Source organism: Sparus aurata, chromosome 14 (assembly GCF_900880675.1).
Source record: "Sparus aurata chromosome 14, fSpaAur1.1, whole genome shotgun sequence".
Taxonomy (NCBI): domain Eukaryota; kingdom Metazoa; phylum Chordata; class Actinopteri; order Spariformes; family Sparidae; genus Sparus; species Sparus aurata.
In genome coordinates this window covers 17,634,774-17,647,480 of record NC_044200.1, presented here as the reverse complement: position 1 = coordinate 17,647,480, position 12,707 = coordinate 17,634,774, and the positions used below count along the sequence as shown (strand labels likewise).

Below are 12,707 nucleotides of genomic sequence, written 5' to 3'. Positions count from 1 at the left end.
AAATCAAGTTAAATGGCAGATCCGAATCGAAACAAGTCAGCAAGTATTAGAAAATAAAAGCTTTTTCTTTTTTTTTCAGTTTAAGCTCACGAGTAGATTTGATTGGTTTGCAAATTAATTTGACCTGAAGTCTGATCTATTTGCTGAGAAAGGCATCACGTGCAGTGCAGGAATGTACACATACACATAAACATGGGCCGTTCCAGTCCACCATTAACATTTACTACTAATGGAGGTTGTTAGTGTGGGCGTGTCTGCTCTCCTTAACCAGCCAGTAGAGGACAAGTGCTGCTACACTGATGGTCAAACAGCACAAGGGGTGGAGTGGTTGTTATGGAGAAAATGTTTGATATAATGCAAAGGACACTGGGTATCACATCCATTTTTAACTGACAGTACACATATGTATATATGTGAGAGAGGGAGGGGGAGAGCGACGGTCTGTAAACACCACCATGACATACTGTCACGTTTAAAAGATAATATGTTGAAGTTGTTTGCCTGTTTACACATTCAGCATACACAGAGCTATTTAACTATTCATTTACACTGCATCAGCTCAAAATCAAGCCACATATATTTGTCTAATTCCTCATCAAAAAACTTATTACGACCCTGTCGCTGAGATAAGTTGGACCTGTTTTTAGACAATTTTCACTTGTTGGCATTTTTTGCAGTGTAAAGTCACTATTCACTCTCTGTTTTGGTTTCCACGCATGCCTGAGGGAAATATCTGACTCTTTAGCTGATAAACGCTCCACTTTGTTCACCAGTTAGTCATTCACTCCGTCTGGTTTTATCAGAGCTTTTTTGCCCAAAACAGCTGCCTGCTACTGGTGGAAACTACGACGTGAGAGCAATGAGACTGGAACAACAGTAAAGTTTCAGGCGGTGCAAACAATATATTGAGCTAAACAAGCTGAACGTTTGTGTAGAGTTGTGGGGAAATGCAGCCGGGTGATCAATCTCTGGCAATTTCTATTTCTTTTTCATTCATTTAGAGTCATATTTTAGGTTAACTAGCAAATGTAAGGGTGTAAATATAAGCTGTAATGTTACATCTGGTGTCTTTTAACTGCTTAATGCTCCACTTTGTTCATCAGGTAGCTGCTGTTATTTGATTCCAGGTTGAGAGGTATTTACCTAACAGCAGCTCCCTGCTGGGTCTGGGAATGATGCTGATGAGAGCAGCAAGTGTGCAGCTAAAACAGCCACATGGTGCTCAGCTAAAACCAAAACATGAAGCTGAAAGATGCTAAAATGCTCTGCAGAGCTATAAGACACAGTTTGTCACTGAAGCCCAGTTTATACCAAAGATTCATGACGGGACAAACTGCTTTCTAACGACTGCAGGGGAAAGTTTCAGCGTGCTGAACCAGACTGTCTGAGCTCCACTCGGGCCGGCTGATGATGTCTGATGACTCGGCCTGTCAAGTAGCTGATAACTGGTTTTAAACATAACGCACATGACACAATCAGCGTCTTGTAGCAAGGTCAGGTGATCATAAACTGTGAGCTGGTCAAAATGGTAGTTTTAGGCGACAGAAAGAGAGGATCACCTCATTAATTTGTCGGAGTAACAACCAGGACTGTGTGACGCAGGTTTCCGCTCGCCTCTGAGTCAAGAGTGACATCTTTCATATCACAAACTCCATCACTTCATCTAGTGTAAATATAAGAATATTGACTTATAATATTGGTCTGTTTTTATTGGTAAGGTCTTGAACATGTTCCTCCCCAATGCATCCAATCAGGAAAAGGCTGGTCTCCTGTGATTTAAAGCAGCGTCTCAGGTCCTTGCATGTTCTGAGCCACTTAGCGCGGGATCTTTGGCATCTTTATGAGATTCGTCTGTAGCAAAGAGCCCATTCACCTTGCTTAGTCCTCTGACTGCAGCCGCACTGTCCCTGTTAACACTTGTCATTACCATCAAACATACGCGCACTCCTCATTAAACGTGGGCACGCCAGCATAGGCGCTTGGAAATGTGACCAGAATATTGAGGAAGAAGAAGAAGAAGAAGAAGAAGAAGGAGGAGGAGGAGGAGAGGGACCGAGGCTGATAGTGGAAAGATGGAGCGTGATTCTTTGTGGCTCACTTGAGAGATAAACTCTCATAAAGCATCACATAAACTGATGCTTGGTGGATAGTGATGCCGCTGTCATGAATAGTGAAGGTTTTCATGTTAAAGCTGTATATCATGAGGGTTTTTTTTTTTTTGCCGCACAAGGAATTGAAAGATAAAAGACAAGTAGGGAGGGGATGGGTTTTCACTTGTAGTCACAAAAAATTAACAAGGGCACAGAAGTAGATAGATGGAAGAAATGAAGAGATAAGGCGCAATGTCGTGCTGCGCGTACTAAAAAAACAGGAGTTGATAAGAGCAGCCGTGAGGTGACTGGAATTAATTCAACCCAAGTCAAGTGTTCCTTAGAGGGAAGAAACACATTATTTGAGATGAAATATTGACGCTATCCATATAAGGCTCAATAGCGGAGCTCCTAATCCCTCTCAGAAAGGTATTCATTAGTCTGGAGGACAAATTCTTATGAATATCAAACTGCCGCCATATTTAAAGGGTCCGACTAGTTCGCACGCCAACTCAAACACAGCGATGCAAATTGGCTAACGTATCAACTGTATAGTCAAGCCATACGTTTCACAGCAAATGCCAATATCTCTCTAGTAGATACGCCCACCCTAGAGCCTACCACCGCCAATGAGTGATTGTGCAGACAAGTGAACTCTCTCTCCTTTCTCCTCTCTCTTCTACCCTGTCATGAAGTCAATGAGATTTAAAATCGAGAAACATAGTTTATATCCGTTTTTAAAGCCCTAAACCTGGAAATTCAAGTGCACGTTTATGTAGTTTTATGCATTTTGCCCTTTAGAATAGGTTGTTTTTCCATCTAAGCGCTTGTTTTTGACTACTTTATATGCATAAAGTTAGTGTAATTAAGGAATTTAAGAAGTATATAAGTTGTTGCATCTGTTACTCTCAATTGGGGGTATTTTGAGGTCATAAAATTGCTTTTTTTTTTTTTTTTTTTTTACCATTTCCTTAGAAAAACTTGTCTTAAGTGTCCGTTTACAGTGAAATTGTTATCTAATTTGAACTCAGAACATGTAGGACTATCATCTTATAACCTTTCAATAGAGCCTAACACAATGCCTGTACTTCAAACAGCTTTGAATCTACCTTGGGATAAACTGGCATATACGATATACATTTCAATAGACGAGATCAGGTTAAGTAAACTTGCTGTAAGTCACTGCTTCCTCACTTATGCTGAATAAAAAAGAACAATGTAACACAAATACGTTTGTAAAGGAACCAAAATGAATTACGGACTAGGAATGCAAGTGAGGACAGTGAGTAGATGAATAGTAAGTAAGAGAGAGGCAACAAATGAATGAGAAAAGAGGACAATTTCTTTTATAGCGGAGTGACGGAGAGGAATGAGAAAGGAAATGCAAAGAGAACACACGGGCGGAGAAAGAGATACAGTAGGCCGGGCATGATTTGTCGTACTCGCCTAGCCTTTTCTGGCGATAATGGCCTCTACTAATGTCACTGAATATCAATTCATGCTCCATCTCTAGTCTTAACCCCCCCGCCGCTGTGCATGAATTTTAATTCCTTGCATTCAGAGTGCTTGTGACCCACTGCAGCGCCGATTTTAAGCGGTGTGGTCGAGGTATCATAAGCTCACCACAGGCCGTGGCAATTTTATCAACACTGTGGATGCTTAACACCGTCCACCAGCGCTGCATACCAAGTGTTTAGGTATTTGTCACGCATATGCAGTACAGAAAAGACGTGTTTACTCCTGCAAAACAAACAATTTGGGCATCGGGAGGAAGAGCCGAGCCTGGAAAACACACAGTACAGACATTATTTGGCTTCTGTCGTCACTCTCATCTGTCCTCACTCGAGTAATATTGATGTATCTTTGTGATTTCATCCATCATGTTCACCTGGCAGATATGGGACAAACACAGTGTTGAGACAAAAACAGGAGGGGATAAGTTCGGAGAGTTTAAACAAACATTGAGGAACTCTTTCTTTCGGGGTCCCAGCAGTGAGCAATTAGTCATGCCTCTGAATCCCCGCGCGATCGACTCTGCTCCGACTCTCAGTCATTACTCTGCTGTGAAGTTGTTGCACGGTAACTCCCGCTCTGCGCTCTATTAAACCAGCTTGGGAGCTGATCTATGAACTGAGCCATTCTCACAGAGACCCCGGCGTACATGTTGGCGAGGAGAATGTGGAAGGAATAAATTTAGGATGAGCCCAGTGAGCTCCTGCAGCAGCACAGGGAACAGACCGGCGGAGCCCTGGAGGCAAGTTAGACTAATAAGCCTGCAAGTGTGTTGACATTTTAAACTTTTATTCATGGAGGGAACATTTTGAGAAACTTGCCAGGGAGCATCAGGGACAAAAAAAAAAACCCAAAAACCTAACAAAGAATGTTGAAATCAACAAAGTGCATGGATTAACAAAATAAGAGCATGGATTACTAGACCATGTGTTGGGTTTAATAATCTTTCCACATGAATAATAAGCCTAGGTGAGCAAATAACTTAAAATAGCAAAGTAAAGATGATTCAGTGGAAACAGTAAGAGTTTTAATATGGACCTTTGACTTTCAGAATAAAAGCATCAAGCCTGCAGGACCTTAAAATATCTTGAGTCTTAATTTATGAGGTCTAAATTGGCACAGACATTTGTTCAACTATCATTCATCCATTGTTTAAGTTCTGTCAGATTGAGTCAAGCTCTTCTGATGAAAGTCCATATTAATGATGTTACAAATCTAATGACCTATACCTGTCTTTGAATGTTATGCTTGCACTCACCTGTCAGCAATATGCAGATAAACCTCACCCGCTGTAACAACATAAAACCTCCCTCTGTCCAGAACACCATACATACTACATACCTTTATACTCAAAGGTCCAATTTTGTTAAAAGATTATCTAAAGATATCTTTAAAAGCACTGAATTTAAGTATCTGACACCTGTAGACACCCTGAAAAGAGTTCGGTCAGAGGTGCTGTTCTGTGTGTACTTGTACAAGTGTGTGTTTCTTTTACTGAAACTCTGTGTGTGTCCTTGCAGAATGTTTTTACTCCCTTAAAACATTAGGGTATTTTTAACCTAGATTGTTTATGGAAGTGTTTGGCAGCTAGCAGTCGTCTTCTCCTCCTGTGATTTTGGACTTTCACGGATATATCACTGTACTGTAGACTTTATATTCCCCGATATGCTCTGATTTGAAAACATTTTGTTTTATAGAAAATCATGCAGAAATATATATGCCTAAGGTAAAATATAAGTACCAAATTCCAAGTGAGGTCATTTTGGACGATCAGGTTTATTGTTAAAATGTGGAATAGCCAGCCTCCATCACAGATCAAACATCCCTGGAAAATAAATGTGTTTTATGTATATTTTCTTAAACAAGGTCCCATTGAGGTCCAGCAGAAGGGGCTCGACTTCACCTCAGGCTCAGATATATATTGGTTTTGTCATGGTGTCACTCCAGATTTCGGTTAAGTCCATAATAGCTACTACTACTGAATAACACATTTTTCAGCATAGTATCCTTCCAGGCTTCCAGCAGGTGGAAAATGAGCGAGCTGCCAGACTGTTGATGTATCTGCCATTTTTTTACTCTTCTGTGAAATGTCTTATTTCATCCATAATGCATTGAGTTACAGGCTCTCCAAGTCAGTCTTACATTAGTCACTCATACAGAAGCTTCTGGCTATCTTTATACAACTGGCCCCAGATCAGATGCATTGCACAGGGGGCTCCTTTGACTCCAGCACTGCTCCACGTTTCCTGAATAACCTAACATTCCCCCTCCGCCTTCCTTCCGTGTTTGATATTTCGATAGCTTGTCAGGTCTCGACCCGTTTGTAGACCGGTTCAAAGCCCTCCAGTTAGTAAATGTCTGGTAATTTACCATGTGATGATCTTGTAGCTTAGGCGAGCTGATCCGGAGTCTCAAAGTAAACTCGCTTGCCCTGAGATCTCTCCGGCGAACGTTCTTCAGGACACTGCAGCGAAAACTCGACAACAGCTACCTTCTGCCTGAAATTAAAATGTCACAGCCTCCGAGCAAAATGTCCCTTTTTTCGAGGGGAACCACAGTTCCCCCGAGTCGACGTCTCGACAGAAGAAGAGGGAGGAGAGAGCTGATACCTGCTATCTACCTGCTTCTTCTTCTCCTCGTTTCTTGGATGTTTATCACTATTATTAGCTTGACAGGAAGAAGATGCAGAGGGGCTGACGGATGTAATCCTTCAATCCTACACCAGACTCTGTGTGTGTGTGTGTGTGTGTGTGCGTGTGTGTGTGTGTGTGTGTGTGTGTGTGACTGCCTCCAGGCTGGACACACAGTCCATCTCCTGCTCTTTCTTTACCATCATTTTGATGATTACCTTGCTTTACCTTTCACTTCCGTCAGAATCTAGACTTCCGATGGTATTTTTGTCTGCGCTGGACTTTCTGTCTGCCGCAGCTGTCTTAATGCAGACCACATCTCTTCCAATCACAGCTTTCCTTGTAATTATCTGTCTGCGGGATGACTTTCTGTTTCTGACTCTCTGGCGGGGTCTCTTAAGGTTTCCCGTTGGATTAATTAAAGGTGAAAATCTGACACCCGTGCAGGCTGCTGTGTGTTCAGAGTCTTTATTAAAAAATATCAAACTTGGCATCTCCTACTACTGTCTCTTGGTTGTAGCTTGGCAAAGTATGCTTCATTTATTCCTGTCTTCTCTTAGTCAACCATTTTATGATATTTTCACTCACAGATTTCTTATTGTCCTAAAAACAAACCATAGGTTTAATGCTTTGGCCTGTTCGGTAGATAGTGTAGCTACGCAGCAGTAATCAATCTCAATATTGAGTTACACCTAACTATGAACAGGTGCACTGTAAACACCTCTTCTAAACCTCTTCCTAAATCATGCATGTCTATGAATGACTTGTAGGTGCTGAGTAACAATCTACACAAAAATACCAAAACATACCTGCGCGTGTCTTTCTCACCTCCATCTACATCTACATGACTGCACTTCAGCCACCTTTAGAAAGGCGATTTAAAAGAGCATTTTCACGTTTGTCATCTACAGTGAACTGTACATATCTGGAAATCTGTTTGAAAAGGAAAGTTGTAACCATGGTAACAACTTTGTGATAATATAACTCAAGTCTCTGCTTCAGCTCACATTAACGGAAGTCCGGATATAAAAAACAGAATGCCTGTGTCTAAGTGCTGTATCGTCGGCAACTGGACGCGTTTCAGTTTCTTGAAGACGTTCCACCTTTCATCTAAGAGGCTTCTTCAGTTCTCACTCACTGGAGGGGAGCCTCTGGTTAATGCCTGCAACTCCCCTCCAGTGAGTGAGAACTGAAGAAGCTTCTTGGATGAGATCGCTGCGATACAGCACTTAGATTCACCTGGATGACTGAGAACTTTCATCAACAGAATGCCTGTTGAGTCCCGGTCAGCCTCGGTTTGGACACAAAATGCTGCCCAAGCGACACTCTAGTTACCATCCTCATCTGTGTTGCAAACCACAACCATTCCTTTGTATTCATTTCTGCACACTAATGAAAACTTTTATGTGATTTTGCTTATGTTGTTGGTTAATGCATCCATGTCAGAGTTGTGAAGAGGTAATGCGGTGCAGACTTTTCGAACCGGCATGTAAAGTAAATTACCAAACAGCTCTAATGGAACTGGAAAAAAGCGTTAAGAGTCTGAGTCTGGACGTCTTAAACTGTGAAGCACGTTTTAGCAAAAAATACATTGTACACACTATTTGTGGCTGGAGGGAAATTCCTGTATTTTTAAACCTGGCCCTATATTGACATGTTTTGGTGTATAAATGACTCACACTGACCAAAACTTTTGGAATCGGTCCAGCTGGCAGCTGCAACACTGCTGCATTGTAATCCTTTGGGGCAACTCCTCTATTGTCATCTTCTAAAAGGGCCTGTTTCTGCCACTGAGAGGCTGAGGTTGTTATTCTAATTGTCCGACAACATTACAGAAACATTTCCTTCAGAGATAGAGCTCTCTGTAAAAGACGAAGATCCTTTTTGGAACCAGAAAAACAAGTCTCATTCAAGGAGAGGCCTTGCTCTGAAATCTCATGTGATAAGTCATTAGCCTCATTGGTGTGGTATTTATAAACTACTCGTGTATAAACGGAAGCAAACAAGTTGTTACTCAATCTCTGTTTTAGTGAGGACAACGATCGCCGAGTGCTGCCGCTATTGTACACTCAGACACTGTTGCATTGTTCGCTCTGATGGAGAAATCCTGCATAAATGTTAACCTTCGCTGTCGCTTTGTTCCTCTGCAGGGCAGCAATGTGGTGGAGGACCAGGACCTGCTGGAGATCGGTATCCTCAACTCGGCCCACAGACAGCGCCTCCTGCAGGCCATACGGCTGCTGCCCAGGGTCAGTACAGCAGCTGATCACACACTATGATTAACATTTACTACATCTGAGCTTTCCGATCAGTCTTTATTGCAACAGTCTCATGCAAGTTACATAAACTCATCAAATTTTAATCTCCTCCAGTCTGTATTTCCAGTTTAAGACTGTAGGGTTAACAAATGAGAGCTAATGAACACTCCTGCTCCGTCCCAGTTCCCATGTGATATAACTCTCTGTGGGTTAGGATTCTTTCTGCATGTTCTGCAGAATGCTGGAGATCCCAGCATCCAAACATCATTAAATTACATGATGCAATAAAGCTGCTCACATTTTGCTGAGTCTAAATCCACGTCGTCCCGGGAAAAAAAAACAACCCAGCAGTTGCTTTAAAACGGGAAAGAAGCTGCTGAAATAATACAAAGAAATACTTAGAGACTTATTGGAAAGTTTTTTTGTCAAGGTCGAACGCCTCTGTGTGTGCGCGAGACAGATTGTGAGATCAAAGGTGTGCGACTGTGTGAGAGCGAGAGCAGAGAAGAAGGAGTCGGTTAAAGGAGAGGACGGAGAGCGAAGGGAGACTCTGAGTTCAGAGATAAGCAGGTTTTTCATACAGACACCCAGAAAACTTTGATCCCCAGCCTCCACCTCTCACCTCTGCTAAACTTTCCAAAAAACCCAGTAAAAAGTTTAACCTTTAGCTCTCGTCTGCCCTCACACACGTAGGCAGAGCTTAAGGTGGAGGATGTGGGATGTTTTTCTTTGAAGCTCCAAGAACTCTCTGAGGCTGTTTTTTTTACTTTCAAAATAAAAGAGAATGAATTATGAATTTTCAGCTGCGCTCTTAAAGTCTTTCACTCAAGGCGGTCGACCCCCTGCTGTTAACATCCTATTCTGCCCTTTCTCAAGCTTGTGTTTACTTGTTTGCACTGCAGATATTTGTTTTTAATGGTTGTTAAAGTCGTGTTCTATTTTTTAAAAATCCACACTGTTTGAGCTCAGTATCTGCTGTATTCCTCCCGTGCTCTTCCAAACCGGGGAAGCTTTCTAACACAGAATAAATCTTTAATGATCTGCGTGTCGAAATGAGGCTGCTGCAGCAGAAAAACACACGGAAAATGTGAAAAGTGCAGCACATCAGTGAAACATAGTGCAAACCGAAATCAAACAGCTGTCATGTTACGTAAGAATTAGGTATATAGGCTGTTATGTAGTTAGTGTTTGTACAGAACGTACCTTGAGATAACAGCTGTGCTAGGTTTAAAAGCTCCAGGTCAAAGGTAAGACACCAGATGGGCAGAAAAACAGCACAACACATCCAACATTTCCTCACAGTATCACTAACTGTAAAAGGCAAATTTATGTAATGAAATCTTCTAAGAGGTCAGTGCAGAGTTATGAAGAAATATGCTCAGCAATCTTGTAAAAAAAAAGTACAGAAAAGTATTAAAGAAGACACGTTTTTTAGGTTTATAATTGTATTTTGGGTTACAGCTAGAATAAGTTTACATGCTTTAATGCTCAAAAAACACATCAGTTTTACTCATACACTCAGTCTCTGTTTTAGCTCCTGTCTCTTTAAGACCCGCCTCCTGAATACCCATTCTGCTCTGATTGGACAGCTCACACACGCCTGAGCCAGCACCGCTAGCCGTGCTTAATTAATTTCTGAAGTGTCAAACTAGCAACCAGGCGGATTTGCGACAGGGTGACGTAGTGTGATGTCACGGGACTACTGACGAGGCGTTTCAGGAGCAGTGGGAGAGGGGAAAATTTAAAAAAGGATAATATGTCTATTGAGTATATAATAATACTTTTCTCCTTGCTCTCTGTACCAAAGGTGCGGCCTGTCGGTTACGATGGCAACAACCCCACTTCGGTGGCAGAGTGGCTGGAGTCGTTGGAGCTCGGCGACTACACCAAGTCCTTCCTCATCAACGGTTACACATCCATGGAGCTGGTCAAGAAGATCTGGGAGATCGAGCTCATCAATGTAAGTCACATTAATATTCCCACATGCTACTAAAAATGTTCATTTCAAAGTCTGTATGTTTCTTACTGCCAACAACTCTCAAAGTATCATCACAAACCTCCATTGTGAAACACACTGCAGGTTATTTTGAGTGGATCCCACATACACCATCCTGCTGCCACAAAACACTCGGCAGTGCACCAAATATGTATTAATCCACAGCTGAAAATAGTCCCAAACACTCGCTAAATATTAACCACAGTGCCTGGCTGTTTTAGGAAATGATTTTTAAGGAGATAACAGAGATAACAGTGTGTTCTTCTTGTAAAAGCAGGGATATCTGCTGAAGTTAGCATGCTAACCAGCAAGCCTTGGGGATGATAACCTCTTTCTCCCAGCGGTCCAAAGCTCCTGTGCTAGAGCTGTAAACACCAACACTAGCTGAGCTAACAAGCTAACAGTAGCTAAAGCCATAGATGTATGAACAAAATACAGTCAGCAGCGGTTACTCTGGTGATCTGCTGCCTTAATTTGTTGGCAGGTAGCTAATTCTTACATATTGCCCCTTTAAAAGACAATTTGCAAGATGGGGCACCAGGCCTTATGGGAATTGTAGGTTTTTTTTTAAGCTTGATCCAGAGAGGGGACTAAAGGTCAAGATTGCTCTGCCTCTGCTGCTTAAATGTTGACTCCTTTACCTTATATATGTCTCTTTCAAGTCACCCGTCTTTCTGAAAGTGCAACACTGAGACACTTTATAGTTGTATGTCTTCATTATGAAAGAAAAGGCTCGAGTAGGGAAGTAAACATTGTTAGTTCCTGTGAACTGGACACTTGCTGGTAGTGTGAAACGGCTTCTTTTTTCAATCAAGTGATGCTATTGTGATACTAACAGAGACATCCCTCTTGTGTCAGCACACAGTCAGACATTAGCGTTGCAGGTCATCGACAGATATTAACTTCAAGCAGTGGAAGAGAAGTTTTCAGCTTTAATGAGGTCTTCTGAAGGATTTATTTTCTTTGTAATAAAGGGCATCAGTTGGGGCTTTGTGAAGCTGAATGCTTGTTGGTTTCTTGTCCTCATCTCTCACCTCGGTGACAGACTGAATTTGTTTCTCCTGCTCAACTTATCACACTGGAGCCCCATAAATCAGCACACACACATGCTTTGTCCTTTGGCTTTCTATCCAGAAAATGCAGCTGAGGTCGATGCGAAAGTTCGCTCTGTGAAGGGGAGGATGCCGAGGCCATACAGTCCTGTGCAGAATGCCCATCAGGCATTTCTCCTCATTACCGCGCAATGCGTGCTAAGAATACAAACAGGAAGGGAGGTGCATTTTTGCTCCTAAATCTTTTTTTATTCTCACCATAACGGCTCTTCGTTTTGCCGTAGAAGTTTTGCGATTTCAAGTCTGCAGCAATAAAGAGCAGGTATACAGTTTTTCATCCGCTCTCCCCTGATTGAATCCTCCCCCTCTGTAAATATCAGTAATGCTGGATGATAACAAGGTTTGACATTTGAGCTCCCGTGTTGTCACAAGTGGCGCAGGTTTATGATTCAATTTTTACCAACATAAAATCTTCAGTAGAGATGGGATTTGCTGCAGCCTGATCTCATCGCGGCGATGTGCTCCTTTGATGCTCCGAGTGTAACGAAATCATGCTCGATTGCAGAGGGCGCCCGCCTGGCTGATTTCAATGAGAGAGAGAGCGAGAGAGAGGAGAGAGGGAGAGAGAGAGAGAGAGGAGAGAAGGGGTGTTTTTCCTTCCCAGCGGAGGATAAAGTGATAAAGTGATGAGTGATCAGCTGGAGGAGGTGGAGAGGGAGTTATATAAGCATGTGGGATGCAAGATGTTTCACAGCGCTGGGGATGCCGCCCACATGCTGCGCTTGTGTGTGTGTGTGTGTATGTGTGTGTTTCTGGATGCATATGTGAGTTCGAGGACGTGTTAGTATATGCTTATGTGTTTATGTATGCATTTAAAAACTTAGCGCTTTTCAAACACAGGCCAAACTGTACATCAGTCTCCTTTTTTGTTACGTAAAACAGAAGAGCCCTGAAGTCTAAAATAATGTGCATACAGTTTGAAGTACATATATAACATATACCCCTAAAGTGCTCTTATTTAAACCCGCCTGTAGATGAAAGTGTGTTGTTTTGCAGAAGGACTCTTGTCTGTGAGAGTGAAGCTGCACTGCAGTACAGATTGAAACCACTAGAGGCTGCACAAGCACACAACTAGGCGTCCACGGACATCTGAGTACCAGGATTGTTTT

At 42.2% G+C, this 12,707-nt stretch overlaps 1 protein-coding gene and 1 long non-coding RNA gene across 6 annotated transcripts in view; one reads left to right on the top strand and one right to left on the bottom strand.

Moving 5' to 3' along the window:
* anks1b (ankyrin repeat and sterile alpha motif domain containing 1B) overlaps positions 1-12,707 on the top strand; it is a 242,117-nt gene that overhangs the window by 185,537 nt on the left and 43,873 nt on the right. For all 5 annotated transcript variants that reach the window (XM_030439329.1, XM_030439332.1, XM_030439330.1 and 2 more), the window contains 2 exons: positions 8,383-8,481; positions 10,298-10,450. In XM_030439329.1, coding sequence (XP_030295189.1) covers positions 8,383-8,481; positions 10,298-10,450 — 252 coding nt within the window. The remainder of the gene's footprint in view (positions 1-8,382; positions 8,482-10,297; positions 10,451-12,707) is intronic.
* Positions 12,621-12,707, bottom strand: part of LOC115595173 (uncharacterized) — a 60,468-nt gene continuing 60,381 nt past the window's right edge. The window contains exon 3 of the long non-coding RNA XR_003986651.1: positions 12,621-12,707. This exon is cut by the window's right edge and continues 152 nt beyond it. This is a non-coding gene — a long non-coding RNA (uncharacterized LOC115595173).